This window comes from Helobdella robusta (assembly GCF_000326865.2).
Source record: "Helobdella robusta unplaced genomic scaffold HELROscaffold_29, whole genome shotgun sequence".
Lineage (NCBI taxonomy): Eukaryota > Metazoa > Annelida > Clitellata > Rhynchobdellida > Glossiphoniidae > Helobdella > Helobdella robusta.
Window position 1 is genome coordinate 1,296,085 of NW_008704475.1, and position 18,136 is coordinate 1,314,220.

The 18,136-nt window shown below is 37.8% G+C and overlaps 3 protein-coding genes across 3 annotated transcripts; 1 reads left to right on the top strand and 2 right to left on the bottom strand.

The window, feature by feature from the left end:
• Positions 1-2,509: 2,509 nt before the first annotated feature.
• HELRODRAFT_152510 (hypothetical protein) lies at positions 2,510-2,908 on the top strand (the record flags this gene model as incomplete). Its single annotated transcript, XM_009020824.1, has 1 exon — positions 2,510-2,908. A coding segment is annotated over one exon (399 nt), but the record flags the coding sequence as incomplete, so codon positions are not given.
• A 5,478-nt stretch (positions 2,909-8,386) lies between these two features.
• Positions 8,387-8,955, bottom strand: HELRODRAFT_174296 (hypothetical protein; the record flags this gene model as incomplete). The annotated part of the gene is made up of 2 exons (XM_009020825.1): positions 8,387-8,638; positions 8,707-8,955. 2 exons carry the CDS (start codon positions 8,953-8,955, stop codon positions 8,387-8,389), a joined length of 501 nt encoding a protein of 166 aa, XP_009019073.1.
• A 975-nt stretch (positions 8,956-9,930) lies between these two features.
• On the bottom strand, positions 9,931-18,102 carry HELRODRAFT_174297 (hypothetical protein; the record flags this gene model as incomplete). The annotated part of the gene is made up of 10 exons (XM_009020826.1): positions 9,931-10,032; positions 10,082-10,148; positions 10,337-10,580; positions 10,721-10,986; positions 11,739-11,816; positions 12,130-12,259; positions 14,196-14,277; positions 15,374-15,648; positions 16,510-16,758; positions 18,027-18,102. 10 exons carry the CDS (start codon positions 18,100-18,102, stop codon positions 9,931-9,933), a joined length of 1,569 nt encoding a protein of 522 aa, XP_009019074.1.
• Between the last annotated feature and the right edge of the window lie 34 nt (positions 18,103-18,136).

Here is an 18,136-nt window from a genome sequence, read left to right on the forward strand (position 1 = left end):
TTTCACTGCCTTGCATGTTGTTACAGTTTCTGCGTCTGTCAGATCCTGATTTTTAAAGAATAATAAAAAAAAAAAAAAGTTGTCCAGTGAAATCCTGGTTATTATGGCTGTTGGATTAAACCACTATTGGAAGGTTCCCATTGCAAACTTCTGTGTACAGGAGCTATCTGCTGAAATGCAAAGGAATTGGTTTTGTCCGTTATTAAAAACCTTTCATCCATTAATATGAAAGTTAATAAACATTAGCTTTGTAACATTGTTATTATATTAAACATAATTGTAAAAAAGGAAATTGCAGTATTTTTTAGGTTATCATTAACGTCAACAATAATTTTTTTCTTTTTTTCACAACTTTAAAACAATACCCTAAATAGTTATATTTAGTTAATTGGTTAAAAAATTAAATCTTAATAATAACATAAATTTACCAATCAACTAAGCAATGTATGTAAAATGTGTATTTGCTTAGTTTGAGGATTTTTTTATGGAATTCTAATTTAGGTTGTTGCACTTGATGGCTTGCAAACAAACTTGGCTATGTTTAATTTGTTGGGTTGCAATCTTACGTTGCCCGATGTTACATTAACATTTAAAGTTGAAGGGCATCTGATATGCTCGATTTTGGATGCCTGTCATATGTTGAAGGTCAGTGTACAGCACAAAAACAAATGCAATTCTAAATTTCAAGTATTTTTGTGAACGAGCAAAATGTTTTTTGATTTAATAATTGTTTCAAAAATGATTGTTCAACTTTGTTGAAGGTTATGAGAAACACATTTGCCTCATGTCAACAACTGTATTCCGAGAAGGGATGCATTAATTAATTGGCAATTTGTTAAAAAACTGCATAACCTCCAGTCTGCAACAGGTTTTCGATTGGCCAAAAAATTATTCAAGAAAAACATCTATTTCAAAAAATTGATCATGAAAGTAAATGAATATTTGATTCAATCTTTTTTTTAATTTTTTCGGTATCAATTTGAAATGAATAACACTTTAAATTTAAATGACAGGTAAAAATTTAGCAGCACAGGTACTAAGCGGGTCTGTTACCTTAGACACTGGTGGATAGTAAATTTCCTGAATTTGTAGGAGCTGAACAATAAAATTTATACAAAATACCAATAATTTGTTTGATATTATGAACTCTAAAAATCCACATGGAAGCTATTTTTCAAAGAACCATAAATCAAAATAATTTTGATGAGATTAAAAGTATTTTCACACATATTAACGGAGTAATAGTACGGAGTCAGATATAAAATATACAATTCCGGTTTCTCAAAAAATTCCGATTCCTTCTCCCGCAAAAATTTATTTAGATTTTTTGATTATTGTCGTTTTGTGCACATTGAGGAGATGATTCTTTATAGGACTTTATTAAGTGCATTTTGACAAATGGCTTGCTGGGTATCCAGTCTATTCTGTATTTCGGCGCTGTTAAACGAAAATTCGATGACTTTTCTTTATTTTTAAATCCGTTTTAATACTAAACGTTTTATTCTCAGAAGCCCTGTCTTCTGTTAATATTGTAAATATCTGTTGTCATAATGGTACTGATGTTTAATTGTTATGCAGTTGGTGGAAAAATTAAGGAAAGTAATCATCATTGTTATCAATCAATCAATCAATCAATCAATCAATCAATCAATCAATCAATCAATCAATCAATCAATCAATCAATCAATCAATCAATCAATCAATCAATCAATCAATCAATCAATCAATCAATCAATCAATCAATCAATCAATCAATCAATCAATCAATCAATCAATCAATCAATCAATCAATCAATCAATCAATCAATCAATCAATCAACCAACCAATCAATCAATCAATCAATCAATCAATCAATCAATCATCAATCAATCAATCAATCAATCAATCAATGATCATCTCTAATCCCTTAACTAACTAATAGGCCGATGGCGTCCAACTTCTTGTCGATTTCTTAAATTTTTTCTATCTTTTTAAATTCAACATTACTACTCAGTCCATTTTGTAATGCCGTCCAACCATTTTCCTTTCTCATCACATTAGTATCGTTGCAATTGCCCGTTATCTGGCATGCTGTAAATATGTCCAAAAAGATCCAGTTTTTCAGATAGATCTTTAAACTTTTTTGAAATTTTTTTGTATATTCATTTTTGAGATTAATTCCTTTTGTAAAATTCAAATTAGTATTATAACTTTGTCCTGGGCATGACATAAAACTGCATCCACGCTGCCTTGCGAGCTTTTGAGCAAAAGGCTAGGCCCACCGCTTATAACTGGTGGTTGTCGTCAGGATGGGTGTCCGGATGTAAAAACTTTCCCCAAATTACTCTTATGCCATCACAAAGAAAAACAACGGCCCCTAGTCCCCAGCAGGCCTTAAGTGGTCAAGGGGTGCCAAGAATCCCTGGGAAGTATGCAATAGCGGAGGGATGTTGCAGAAAAATTCAGAATGGCCCCTCCATGGTACTTAGACTTGGAACGCTCAATGTTGGATCACTGACTGGCCGCAGCATGGAAATCGCAGAAATGCTCGAGCGTAGAAGGATTGACATCTGCTGCCTTCAGGAAACCCGATTGAAATCGAATGGTGTCTGTCATGTCAACTCAGACAAAGAAAAATATAAACTATTCTGGAATGGTCAAAAGACGGCCAAAAATGGTTTTGGAAATTTTGTCAGGGAACCGCTAGCCCAAGAAGTACTGGATATTAAAAAGATTAATTCACGTCTCATGTGGATCAAGCTTTGCATAGAAAAGCAAACAATGATTATTTTTTCTGCATACGCACCCCAGACAGGCGAATCAGAGGAGATGAAAAATGACTTCTGGGCTGCATTCTCTGACACCATCTCAACAATACCAAAATCTGAAGCAATCCTTTTTGGAGGCGATCTCAATGGCCACGTTGGAGAGAAAACAGATGGTTTTGACAACGTACATGGCGGTTTTGGCTATGGAAAACGGAATGAAGATGGCAACCGCATCCTTGAGTTTGCTGAAAGTCACGGGTTTTGTTTACTGAACACATATTTTAGAAAGAGGTTGGAATATCTCATAACATACAAAAGTGGACCATCAGCCACGCAAATTTATTTCTTTGCTGTCAAGCAACCACACCGAATGCTGTTCAAAAATGTAAAAGTTATACCTGGCGAATCATGTGTCGCCCAACATAGACTCCTTGTGGAAGACCTGGAAGACCTGTCGAACTGTCAAAACATAAGTCTAAACAAATGCATCGGAGAATCAAAACGTGGAAGCTGAAAAGCAATATTCATCGAGAAAAATTTCAACAGATTGTCGCAACACAGTTAGACCACCAATCGCAAGCCAGCACAGATTGGAGTACATACAAAACCATTTTAATGAACGCTGCAACTAAAGTTTGTGGGAAAACTGGTAGAAAACGTCAGCATCAACGTGACACTTGGTGGTGAAATGACTGTTCAAAATGCAATAGCTGAAAAGAAAGTTGCATACAAGCAATGGCAAAAATCAAAATCTGTTGATGACCATAAAATTTTTCGTGAGAAGAACAACCATGCAAGACGTCAAGTTGCACTGGCTCGGACAGATCAGTGCAGATCAGATGGCTCACTAAAAGCAAACGTGAACCAATGAAATCTTTGTATCGTATAGCAAAACAAGCAAAGCGTACGAAAAAAGACATAGTTGGTGCCTCATTTATCAAAAATGACAAAAATGAGATGGTTCTTGAACAAGATGAGATCAAATCCCATCAATGTTAACTTTGACGCTCCACCCATCAAAGGTCCAATTCCAGACATCACTGTTGAGGAGCTTACAGAAGCTCTGAAAGCTATAAAGGATGGAAAGGCAGCAGGGCTCTCTGGACTCACAAATGACATTATCAAAGCATCTGGTACTGCAGGTATCCAAACGTTACTACAACTTTGCCGTGAAATCTTGAGAAATTGCTCAATGCCGACTGAATGGAACTATAGCATGACAGTCCCGCTATACAAAGGAAAAGGTGATCCATTGAACTGTTCATCATATCGGGGTATACGTCTGTTAGAACACTTCATGAAAATTGTCAAGAAAATCATTGAGAGAAGATTAACGTCGTGCATCACAATCGGAAATTATCAATTTGGTTTCCTAGCGGGGAAATCATCAATTGATGCAATTCACATCCTTTGGCAACTGCAAGAGAAGTACCTCGCAAAGCATCAACAACTATCACACATTTTTGTAGACTTTGAAAAAGCATTTGATCGAGTTCCCCTTGAAGCAATCAGGTGGAGTCTACGTCGACAACTCATTCAAGAATATCTTGTTCGACTTGTGATGGAATTGTATACGAATACTAAGACTCTTATCAGCACAACGGTTGGAAACACAGATGCATTTGATATCGGCGTTGGAGTTCACCAAGGCTCGATTCTCAGGCCACTGTTATTTATAACTGTGATGGAAGAAATCAATAAACCGATACGCACTGGTGACATTTGGAACCTAGTATATACTGATGATATCGTTTTAACAGCCACGTCTAAACAGAATGCAGCACAGATGTTTGAAGATTGGAACACCAGACTCGCCAATCATGGATTCAAAGTAAACATAAATGAACACTGGTGAACCCATCCAATCCACAGCTACTGGACGATGGCCCTGTTCTGTTTGTAAAGCTGGTGTTGGTAACAATTTAATCAAGTGTCAGCAGTGTAACCAGTGGTGTCACAAACGTTGTTCAAAAATAGTTGGTACTTTATCTAAAGTGTCCAATTTTGTTTGTCCTGCTTGCATCAATCCTCAACAACAAATTCGAAATAGCAATGTTTTTGAAGCCATTAAGATAGAGAAAGTCACATGGTTTCAATATCTAGGGGATGTTCTGGATTGTACTGGAACAGCTGAAGCTGCCGTTCAAGCACGCATACGTGCAGCCTGGAATAAATGGCATCTTCTTGCCTCTATATTGATGCGGCGTGACATCCCACTACCATTACGATCAAGTCTTTATAAATCTGTGATACGTCCGGTGTTGTTATATGGTGCAGAAACATGTCCAATGACGGCCAAACTGGAACAACAACTTCAACGAACCGACATGAAAATGCTCCGATGGATGCAACGAATTAGTCTAATGGACCACATCAAATCTACCGAAATCTTGCGTCGTGCTGGTTTAGATGATATAAAGGACGGATGCCGGCAACACCGTCTGCGGTGGTTTGGTCATGTCAAACGAAGTGCAAACAGTGCCATAACTTCTCTTGCAGATGTTGAAGTACCTGGCACACGTCCAAAAGGCCGTCCAAAGAAGTCAATCGAGCAAGACATGAAAGCTCTAAATTTAAATGAAATGGATACAACTGATCGTCTAATTTGGCGCAAAAGGTTGATGGCAAAGAGAACAACGGGAAACCGGGTCTCTGGACGCAAAACGAAGATTGATTGATTAGATTAAAAGTATTTTGCTGTTGTTAAAACATTATTTTTTGTCTCTCAAGTTAAGAGATGGTCGCTTTCATTAAAGCACCGACAAGTTAATTTAGCATTAAAAAGATATGAGACTGTACATGTAACTTTGCTTCTTTTTTGAAGACAAACATGTGTCACAGGTTTTGTGATCGATATTAACTCAATCATAAAAATTGCTTGGAGGATCAAAAATATTTATTAACGTACAAGTTGTCCCAGGATCACTTAGAATTATTTTTTAATGCTGTCCGCCAAAATTGTATGCATTGAATCTAATTTATTTTTGTATCTTGCTGAATGTATTTGTTTTGTGATGATAATTTTAGGAGGCTGGAATAACAATCCGACAGCATATCAATTCAAATATATAATGAGATATTTGGCAAAACGTGACTTTTTGCCAGATAATTGAGGTAATGTAATTGATGAGGCCAATTTTGTGTTACCAGATGTAAGTATTTTCAGAAAACCTAATGTTAATAGAAATATATCTATTGAGGCTTTTGATAAAATTGAAAAGTAAGTTTTTTATTTCTACTTATTTTGGTATGTATGAAAAAAGATATTTTTATGGAAAGTGTTTACATTTTTAAGGTAAAATTTCTCGTCAAATTCGGTTGAGGCATTGACAGAAAATGCACTAGCACATATAGCCGGTTGGGTGGTGTCAAAAGTGTACCACAGCATTGACTTTGAAGCATGCAGTGATAGCTTTATCACTCAAACCAAAATTGAGAATCACAGTTGTCATCTGCTGTCACTAAGAGATATGGGTGTTTATTGTTACCCCTCTGTTGGTGTTATTAAAGTTAGCAAATGATCTTATTATTATTTTTATCTAACTGTAGATGCAATTAAACCGACTTTTCCCTGCACTTTAATCAGGTTTTTGCTCTGGACGCTCAACTGAGACAGCGATACTAAAGGTCTTCAATGATGTTTATGAGGCTATTGATTCTGGTAGTATCTCTCTCTTGGCTCTGCTCGATGTCGGAGCTGCTTTCGATACGGTCAACCACAAGCTCCTTCTTGATCGATTTGCAAAGTCACTGGCTTGGGTGGAATGGTCCTTGCCTGGTTTGAATCCTATTTGTCTGACAGATCGCAAACGGTATGTTTTGATGGCTCTGATTCTGCTTCCTCCCCACTGTTGAAAGGAGTTTCACAGGGATCAATTCTGAGACCCCTGCTCTATGTTCTCTATACGGCAGATATTGTGGAAGTTGTTGAGTCATCGGGTTTGAAATGTCACCTTTACGCAGATGATATACAGCTGTATAGTTACTGTAATATCAAAAAAAGACAGGAACTAGCGGACAGAACTCAAACAGGTGTCAGAACTGTCTCAGAATGGATGCTGGCAAATGGATTGAAGCTGAATATTGACAAGACACAATACATCTGGTTGGGTACTTGTCAAAAATTAACTGGTATTCAGGAATATGTAGAGCCAGTCAAAAATCTTGGTGTTTGGATAGATCCTGAATTGAAAATGAATAAACATGTGAAAAATGTCTGCCGATCATGTTTTTACCAATTGCGCCCAATCAGACGTATAAAAAAGTACCTGACAAATGAATGCTTAATTTCATTGATGCACAGTTTCATTTGTGGAAGAATAGATTACTGCAGTTCAATCCTCTATGATACAAGCTTGTATCTTCAAAACTGCATACAGTTTATTCTGAACACTGCAGCAAGAATAATTGCTGGTGTAACAAAATACGAATCTGTTTCATCATATATGCAAAATGAGCTTCACTGGTTGCCAGTTTGTTATAGAATCGAATTCAGAATAGCAATGTTTACAAGAGACAGTTTGATGGGGCTTGGTCCTCGATACCTTCAACAGTTGATCGTGCCTGTCCCTACGGCTGCCGGGGGGCGAAAACTCAGATCCTCTGCCAAAAAGAAACTCGTTGTTCCTAGCTTCAGGACAGAAAATTATGGACGGCGTCGTTTCTCCGTGGCTGCAGCGGAGGTTTGGAATAAACTGCCCGATGATGTCGTTGATAGTATTGATGAAAGAGACATGTTCCGAAAACGACTTAAACATCACTTTTTTGATCGGCAGCCTCTCGAACAGTGCCTCTGAGTTTTACATAGAGGGGCGCTATATAAATTCTCCATACCATACCATACCAATGATAAATTTTCTATATACTGTTATAATCGATCCTTTGAGCTTGTAGGGTATTGTTATTTCTCTCTACGTGGATTCTTGACTCCTGATCAAACTTATTTCAGATGAACTTTATCAGAAAAAAAACTGTGCTACAAATCACTTGTGTTTATTGCTGTGATCAATCACTCGTTTAATCAATTGTTAAAATCGCTTGAATACAGCACAATAACTAATCGACAGGTAAATCACGAAATACAACTATTCGTCAGTAGTTAAGCTTCTTTTATCAGACTAATTACATTGAATTCTCTAGCCCTGGTATTCTTTACTGCAGTGAGTTTCCAGCTATCAAAATCTTACCTCTGTCACCAGTGTGTAATCTCCTGAAGATCCCACTTCTAACACCAGTGTTGTAACCGCTTTGACCTCGTAACTACCAACAACGATGTTATAGCTTCAATACTCGCTATATTTCCAACATCGTGTTGTAGTTTCCAACGATAGTCAAGAGTTTGTTTGTCCGTAGGTTCAAAATTTCCAATAGATGAACACAACTACTTTAAATGCAAACTAAGTTGAACGTTTATTTAATAGCAGCAGTAATAGAAACAATAAATTAATCCAAATAACTACGTAAAATCAGCTTAATCACTTTTACGTCAACTGTATTCCGTCTTCTTATAATAATAACAATATAAACATTTATGAAGCGCCCATTCGCACAGCTGCTTCAGAGGCGCCCGGAGCCTTTGTTAAAAAGATGAGTCTTTAATCCCTTTTTGAAATGACACAACGAGGAACATTGTCTTAACTCAGGAGGTAACGCATTCCAGACATACGAGCTGCATGACGAAAACCGCGGCCAGCCAGGCGGATCCGGCAACGGGAATGTTTAGGAAACCTGTTGAGCTGCTGCGGAGTGATCTAGTATGTTCATGTCTGGATATGTCGTATAGATATGTTGGGGATTTTAATAAAAGGGTTTTGAAGGAAAGACTGCAATTTTGAAGATGGTTCGAGCGGAAATTGGAAGCCAATGAAACATTGGAAAGAGAATGGAAGAACTAAAACGAGGAGGTTTATTAAATATCAGTTTAGCAGTTTTATTTTGGATAGTCTGTAGCTTTCTGACCGATGCATTTGAGGCCCCATACAATAATGAGTTGAAGTAGTCTAATCTAGAAAGGATCAAACATCTGCAAAGGGCAGCAGCAACATTACGTGTAATCATATGTCTAATATGTCTTATTGCGCAGAGGTGATAGTTGCAGGATCTGACGATTTCTGATATGTGTTTATCATAATTTAAATGTCTGTCAAAAGTGATCCCAAGCAACTTGATTGCATCCGAGATAGGCAATGTGGACCCTGCTATGTCCATTTCTTCGAGCTAAAACCTCGACAGTTGTTGATGTGTCCCAATGACCATAATTTCAGATTTGTTAGGGTTGAGAAAAAGGAAATTATTAGCATACCATAAACCTCGCTAGTACAATTGCTTAAGACTTAAAGATTGCTTTCAAGATCGCCAGAAGTGACAGATGTATGCAGATGAGTGTCATCGGCGTAGTGATGAGAAAATAATCCATTTTTACTAAAAATGTCGCTAACAGAAGACACATAGGTAGTGAACAAGATTGGACCGAGAACGGAACCTTGAGGGACTCCAGTGTCGATCAAGCAGTAGAAGTATGGTTTCACAAACTGCTGTCTGCAGCTCAGGTAAGATCTAATCAGTGATAGTGCATGACCATCCACTCCAAACTCTTGTTGTAGGCGTTCAAAAAGAACCGAGTGACTGATGGTATCAAAGGCAGAGGACAAGTCGAGCCCAACTGCAATGATTACCTTTCGGTTGCTAGCCTCATTAAAAATATCATCAGCAATGTGTAGAAATGCAGTCTCAGTGGAATGATGAGAACGATAAGCAGATTGAAGATTTGGATAGTTATGATTGGACATTAGGCGGGCACGTAGTCTTAGCAATATGACGCGCTCAAGTAGCTCTGAGAATGTTGATAAGTTTGATATAGGGCGGTAATTTGACGGGTCACCAGGATCTAAAGATGGTTTTTTCATTAGTGGTAGAACCTGAGCAGTTTTATAAAGTGAAGGAAACCATCGCGTGCTAAAGAAAGTTAGTCAGCTTGACCAGAATGGGTGCTAAGATCGACGAGAATTGCTTAAGCGTTGAGGTTCCGTCTTCTTCTTACCTGCTCTCCTCTCTTTTGTGAGTGTGTCTCTCACTCGTTTCTCTTTCTTGTTTATATAGCTACCGATCCGCTAGTAAGTGTATCACATGCCGTTTCACGTGACTTTTACAACCGTTTTAATTTGCAAGTGATTCTCGCAATTTCTAACTACTAGTTCTTATTTCGGCTTCACGTCTATAACATTGCCCTCCATTGAAACCAAAAATAGTCGTCGATTTGGTCAATTCCCCTTGCTGCGTGGTCTTCTGGTTTTGGGTAGGAGGTGTACGATCTTCAGTTTGATCCGAGGCTTACCTCGTTTTCGTACCCGATACACCACGCCGTTGATCTAGGTGGTGACTTGGCACGACCTTTCCCAATCCTTACATTCATTTTCTGCAAGCATTCGACTCATAATTAGTTAAAGGTCATCAATTTGTGCTCGCCGTTCATCTGTATACCCATCTATCAATTTAGAGTCGTTCATCGGTTCTTCAATTTCATCTTGCAGTTCGTTCAGTCTAACTCAACTTTTATCTTTGAACTTTGCTAACGACATGGTGAAATTACCTTGGGACAGTTTCTCCTTTTCTTCCGTCTTTACTTGGCACTCTTTGAGCATCTGCTTCGCTCATGTTTTTTTCATATTTCTGTTCTTTCATCTCATTTGTATGCTCCTGTTTCGGTTTTTCAATTTCTTCAAGTTCCTGTTGATGACTTTGACCTTCACTCTTGAGAATAATTCTGTCTGTTGTTACCTTATTAAGATCTTTTTCAAGTTTGTCTAGCTTATCTTTGCTCACCTTTTCGTCGTCTGAATCATTTGATTTTGTGAGTTCATTCAACTCGTTTTTTCATCCGTCAATCTGCCGATTACTTTTCAATCGTCATCAGGATTGATGTACTATGTATCATTGTTGTCATCATCTTCCTCTTTATTAACGGGATGGCTACTTTTCTGTACGTCAACACGTGCATTATAGTTGTCACGTGCTTTGCGGTTTTCTCGTGCATCATAGTTGTCACGTGCATCGCAGATACCACGTGCATCACTGTTAAAACGTGCGTCGTAGTTGTCACTTGCATCACAATTTACACGTGCTATGCCAGTATCACGTGCGTCGCAGTCGACATCATCCGTAGGCGAATATGCTGGTAGACTGATTTCCGACTCTTGTGTAGCCGTTTTTGGTATTAGTCTCTTTGTTAGGAGATATTCCCTCAAAGGTTGATCGTGTTATTTCATTGGCCGCTCATAATTCAGCTTTCATTTCTCTTATTTCGGCTATCCGTTGATCGATCTTGGCCCTCATTTCAACAAATTGCTTTTCGCTTGTATCTGCTCGACGGTCGGCATCAGCGTTTATTTTGGCATAAAACTCTTTCATTTTTGAGACGATCATATGCATGAATTGTTGCATGTTAAACGCGGACGAATTCCAGTTGCTCGTCTCACTAGAATTTGATCCTTGTTTGTTTTTGTTTTCATTGTGGTCCGTTGAGTGCTGCTTGAACGGGTGACTCGATCAGTCTCTGTAGCTTTTCTCTTCGACATCTTCTCGTCTGTTCGATCCCACTTCTGACACCAGATGTCATAGCCGGCCCCTTGAACTTTTAGGGTATTGTTATTTCTCTCTACGTGGATTTTTGACTCCTGAACAGACTTATTTCAGATGAACTTTATCAGAAAAAAAACATTGCTAGCAATCATCTGTGTGTATTGCTGTGATCAATCACTCGTTTATTCAATCGATAAAATTGTTTGAATACAGCACAATAACTAATTTACAGGTAAATCACGAAATACAACTAACTATTCGTCAGTAGTTAAGCTTCTTTTATCAGACTAATTGCATTGAGTTCTATAGCCCTGGTATTCTTTACTGCAGTGAGTTTCCATCTATCAAAATCTTACCTCTGTCACCAGTGTGTAATGTCTTAAAGATCCCACTTCTAACACCAGTGTTGTAACCTCTTCGACCTCGTAACTACCAAAACCGATGTTATAGCTTCAATACTCGCTATATCTCCAACACCGTGTTGTGGTTTCCTACGATAATCAAAAGCTCGTTAACCGTAGGTTCAAGATTTCCGATAGATGAACACAGCTAATTTAAACGCAAACTAAGTTGAACGTTTATTTAATACCAGCAGTAATAGAAACAATAAATTAATCCAAATAACTACGTAAAATCATCTTATCACTTTTACGTCAACTGTGTTCCGTCTTCTTCTTACCTGCTCTCCTTTCTCTTGTGTGTGTTTCTCTCTCGTCTCTCCTTCTTGTTTATTTAGCTACCGATCCGCCAGTGTGTCACATGCCGTTTCACATGACGTTTAGTTTATTAAAATTCAAAATAAACTTATTTTTCGAGTTCATGCTGCAAATAAGGCCATATTTCGATTCCGAATGAATCATCTTCAGTGCTCCTTGCTGTATATATAGGGACATATTGACTTTGTCAAGATGAACTTTGACGTTGTAAAAATTAACTTTGGTGTTGTAAAATTGAACTTTGATGCGAATTAGGTGTCAGGTTTTTTAATTGGCTGGTCATCTTCTTTGGTCTCTTTTTCTTCATCGATAGCATCATATTCTTCTTTGTCACTATTTACGATGCTAGTTTTTATTACTTCTTTGTTTTCGTTGTTGGTTAAGCGCCGGGTTGGAAGTGAGGTTGTCATTTTTTGTTGTATATTTATTTTTGGTTTATTGATGTCGATTAGGACTGCTTTTGCAATTTTAAGATGCGTGTAGTTGTTGTTCTGGTATATTACTTTGGTGTTGCTGTCGAGGATTTCACGGCTTATTGTGATTGAGTGTGTTGAGTCCAAATGAAAATTAAAACGGTTGTAAAAGTCACGTGAAACGGCATGTGACACACTTACTAGCTGATCGGTAGCTAAATAAACAAGAAGGAGAGACGAGAGAGAAACACACACAAGAGAAAGGAGAGCAGGTAAGAAGAAGACGGAACACAGTTGACGTAAAAGTGATAAGATGATTTTACGTAGTTATTTGGATTAATTTATTGTTTCTATTACTGCTGGTATTAAATAAACGTTCAACTTAGTTTGCGTTTAAATTAGCTGTGTTCATCTATCGGAAATCTTGAACCTACGGTTAACGAGCTCTTGATTATCGTAGGAAACCACAACACGGTGTTGGAGATATAGCGAGTATTGAAGCTATAACATCGGTTTTGGTAGTTACGAGGTCGAAGAGGTTACAACACTGGTGTTAGAAGTGGGATCTTTAAGACATTACACACTGGTGACAGAGGTAAGATTTTGATAGATGGAAACTCACTGCAGTAAAGAATACCAGGGCTATAGAACTCAATGCAATTAATCTGATAAAAGAAGCTTAACTACTGACGAATAGTTAGTTGTATTTCGTGATTTACCTGTAGATTAGTTATTGTGCTGTATTCAAACGATTTTATCGATTGAATAAACGAGTGATTGATCACAGCAATACACACAGATTCATTCGGAATCGAAATATGGCCTTATTTGCAGCATGAATTCGAAAAATAAGTTTATTTTGAATTTTAATAAACTAAACGTTCACCAAAAAACTTTAGTGAGAAAAATCGAAAAAACGAACTTCAAACATATTAACGCCAAACATTCGGTAGAATTTATAGAATATTGTAAAAATATATATATATATATATATATATTGTCGGAAATTTGCTTGCGTGTGTGGTGTCTGTCTGTGCGTTTGAGTGTTTGTTCGCGGCACGAGCGAAATCTTTTTCTCTATCTTTCTCAGGGAATTTTTTTATGGTCCGACAATAATAATTTTTGTATATTTTTATCGTGAGCTCGACCAGTCCTGTGTGGCACTGGGCTTTTTCGAATTTAGTGATTTTACTGAGTAACACACGAAGCGTAAAATATTCGATAACAATTTTATTAATCGAAGATAATAAATGAAAAGAATTGAACTAACTGAACTTTAGAATAATGTTAAAAATAATATGTCAATGAACGAACTGAATTACAGGAGTTAGAACTTCTTCTTGATGGATTCGGGCAACTTGGATTATGTTTCTTCCCGTTCAATCGACGTGTGTGACCGATGGTGGTGTTGTTACAACTCCGAGAGATAAATGAAATGAATGAAGAAAAGTTACAAAATCGGAGCCTATGGGAATTCCAATGCGGGCAAAACTATACCAATGAGAATAGAATCCAGCAAAGAACCCTAGGTCCACAAATAGCACAACAAAAACAAAACAACAAGGCGGATTCGTTTTCACAGAATCCAAGGCCTGTTTTCATTGGGCCTGTCAGTCACTCGGTCGACTTTCGCACAACCCTGGCCTGTTTTCACTGGGCCGTCGAGTCTGGTTGGCTTTAGCACAACCAAGGGCCTGTTTTTATTGGGCCTGTCAGTCAGTCGGTCGGCTTTCGCACAAACCTGGCCTGTTTTCACTGGGCCGTCGAGTCTTGTCGGATTTCGCACGACCAACACAAAGCAACAACACTGAGTCAGAACAACACTGGGAACAAATCGTGTGACTTTAGTACGCGTGCGAAATTAAGCCAATGAGCATAGAGTCTCGTACCAAATCCACTTTTGAGAACTTAAGACGTTTCAAAAACTATGCCAATGAGCATAGAATCACGAATTAAGTCTCTTAGATACCAGAATAGGCACCGATTACTCAAGGCTGCCTAACCAGTCAACCAACGACTCTCTGAGAACTTAAGACGTTTCCGAAACTATGCCAATGAGCATGGAGTCACGAATTAAGTCTTTTAGATACCAGAATAGGCACCGATTACTCAAGGCTGCCTAACTAGTCAACCCAAGACAAACTCTTTTTTATTAAAGATAAAGAAACCCTATATCAAAGCAAAATTAAATTTTGTTTCAGGTGTTTTTTTTAAACATAAGAATTTCCCAAGGTGGTATGTCTGTCAAATTAATCACAAAAACTATTAATTTAATTTTTAAAATAATTTGTAAATGCAAAAAACTTCATCCTTAAAAAATCGAGTGAATTAACTTTGCATCTAGCCACATATCGAGTGAATTACTTTTGCGTTGAAGGACTTAGAAGTATTTTTAGTCAGTATTATTTCATAATTCTGACACTATATATATATATATATATTATTTTTATTATTCTTTAAAAATCAGGATCTGACAGACGCAGAAAATGTTACAGCATGCAAGACAGTAGTACAAAATTAAACAAATAAGGAGATAAATAAATAAAAAAACGGAGAAAGAAAAATGTTCAAACATGAAAAATAAAATAAAATAAATAATAACAATAAAATAATAGAAGAAAATAAAATAAATTGACAATAAAATGAAGTAATGTCATAAAGACGCAATTTAATATTCTAGAAGATGACTTAGTGAGTTAGATCGATAAATAAAAACTAGTTGTTTGAATGATAAAGTTTTATTAAATAAAAACTAGTTGTGTGAATGATAATGTTTTATTGAGTGTTAATATGTTTGAGGTGTCTTATGATGAAAGTCTTTTCCTGATATGTAGATTATGTGGCGACTTGATGGTTATGTTTGCGTTGACGAAGGTGGTGTGTTGTAGTGATAGTTGGTGGTAGTAGAAGATGAATGACGTGGTTGTTATTTTCTACTTTCTTGAACAGTCTTGAATCGAGTGTGTTGAATATCTGAGTGACGGTGGGATATGATGCCGGCAGATAGTTGAAGCGGATAAGTTTTTTGATGAGAAATTGTAGTTGCTGAAGTTGTTGCTGTGTAGCAAAACCACACCAGGAGGGAGCTACATATTTGATGCGTGAGATAATGAGTGATTCTGTGATGTCGAATAATTTAATGCCTCTGAGACCATGTGAGCGGAGTGTTTTGAGTGTATGAATTGTTTGAAAGCCTTTTGTGATGATGTGACTGATATGAGGTACTATATTAAGTGTGGAGGTGAATGTGATGCCTAATATTTTTAATTGACTTGTGCGAGTGATTTATGGGTGCTCTGGAGGTGGTGTTATTTTCTCACGGCTATTGTGAATGATGAGTTCGAATGATTTTTTGAGATGAAGTGACAGATTGCATCGTTTTGACCATGTAGTTAATGAGTCGAGTTCTGATTGAATGGTGTTTGAGTTAGATGATGGGATTATAAGGTAGGTTTCGTCAGCGTATTTGATGATGTGATTAGAGCTATGAAAAGTTTTGAGAGTAGAAACATTGATGATAAAGGTAGATGGTCCAATAGAACCTTGAATTACGCTAGATGAAAGAGTAGAGCTAAAGAAAGCAGAAAGAAGACAAAAAATTTATTGTAATATTGTAAATGTTGTCAGATAGAGGAATAAAGTCTTATTTGAGAGTGAAAAGTGATTGAGAGTGTCAAAAGCTCTAGAATAGTCGAGAGCATTAAGATGAACATAATAATTTTTTTAAGGAAAGATGTTATTGTGGAAGTAAGAGAGATGATGATGGATGTAGATGAACCTGTATGGCGAAATACAAACTGATCCTGTAATAGTGGTTTGATGGATGGATGGTTGAAACATGAATAGATGAATGACCTAACGATGAATTTTCCTAGAATACGTGAAAGTATGAGGGTGATAGATATTGGGTGATAATCTTTTGGTGATGATGGATATTTTGTTTTAGGAAATGGATGAATTGTGCTGGATTTCCATTGTGATGGGCTGAACTTAAGCAGTGATAGTAGAATGAAATTAAGGTGCTGAAGATCAATGGAGCGATGATTTGCAGAAACCAGGCTGGTAGATTGTCTGGACCTGTACCGGATGGAGCATGTGCAGGACGGAGTATGGGGTAATTTGTTGATGTTGATAATGACTATTGATTGTTGATACTTTTGTTGGTGGAGTTTTGTAGGACGGGTCAGTTGACATGGAAGCAAAGTGGGTGCTGAGTGTGTTAGCATCACTTTGACGTGTTGAATGATTTGTCAGAACTTCTGACTTTGTTGACTTGGTCCCACATGGCATTGCTTCCACGCTTACTGTTAGTGGAAGTTTTTGAGTTGAAGTTGATGATGAGCCTGTTGATGTATTTGAGATCGGTTCAGAATCTCGGTTGTATGGATATGGTCCCTTAGGTCAACATGCTGCATCCAAACAATCATCATCATGTCAGTTCGGTGAAGCTGCTGATCGAGGTTTGTTGTCATCGGCTACGTCTGCACCACACATTAGAACAGAACGTATAGCTGTGTTGTATAATTCTGAGCGCAGCGGTAAAAGAATGCTAGACCGCATCAGTACCGAGGCAAGAAGATGCAATCTGCCCCACGCCGCACGTATGCGTCCACAAACGGCGGCATCAGCTGTTCCAGTACAATCCAGCATATCTTCCAATACTGAAATGAAGTTACAGTTTCGATCCCGGTAATCGTATCATTATCTGGGCTCCGTTGTCGCGGGTTGATGCAGGCGGGGCATAGGAAATCAGTCACTTTTCTCAGTGAGCCGGTAATTCTCGAGCATCGTCTGTGACACCACTGCTGACATCGTAGGCATTTGATCGAGTTGCTTCCAACTCCAGCCCCACACACCGAACATGGCCAATGACCAGAGACCACAGGCTCAGCGGTACCACCGGTGATCATAGTTTTTGTTTTGTCAAGGTTTACCTTTAGCCCGTGTTCAGCAAGCTGGGTATTCCAGACTTCAAACTTTCTGGCTGCGTCTTGTTCCGAGGCCGCCGTCAGGACAATATCATCTGCATATATCACATTCCTTATTTGAGGAAATTCCATGGTGCCAATGATAATAATAATAATAATAATGATAATACGTTCATAACTAACTCTATTGACAATTTTTTGCAACACTGTTTTGATAAATTTTACAAAATCATTAACACAACTTACAACACGTACTATCTAACATCAAACATCACGATTAGATCATCAGACCCTCCATTCATCAGCCCATTCATCAAATATCTACTTCGCTAAAAAAATAAATTTATGAGATCAGGATCCATGTTGTGTGTGCATCCATTCTCTTCATGCTGGGGTGCACTGGCTATGAAGTGCATCCCCAGGTGGTGGATAGGAAAAAATCCTGGGTAGGAAGACCTTCTAGGATTGCATCGAATAATACGAAATAAAATGCCGCGAACCAACTGTACCAGAAGAAAGAAGACAACAATGAAAGAGGCGGAGGATCCTAGAACTTCGGCTCCAACAGCGGATGATTTTTGATTCTAAATTCACTGCTTTGTGAAACAGGAACCTTTGACCCAAAGGCTAGGTGCACTGCTTACAACAGTGTTCTCTTGGGCACGAGATAAACTGCAACCGCACAGCCTTGTGTGCTTCCAGCATAAGGACTAGGCCCATTGCTTATAACTGGTGGTTGTCGTTAGTAATTGGG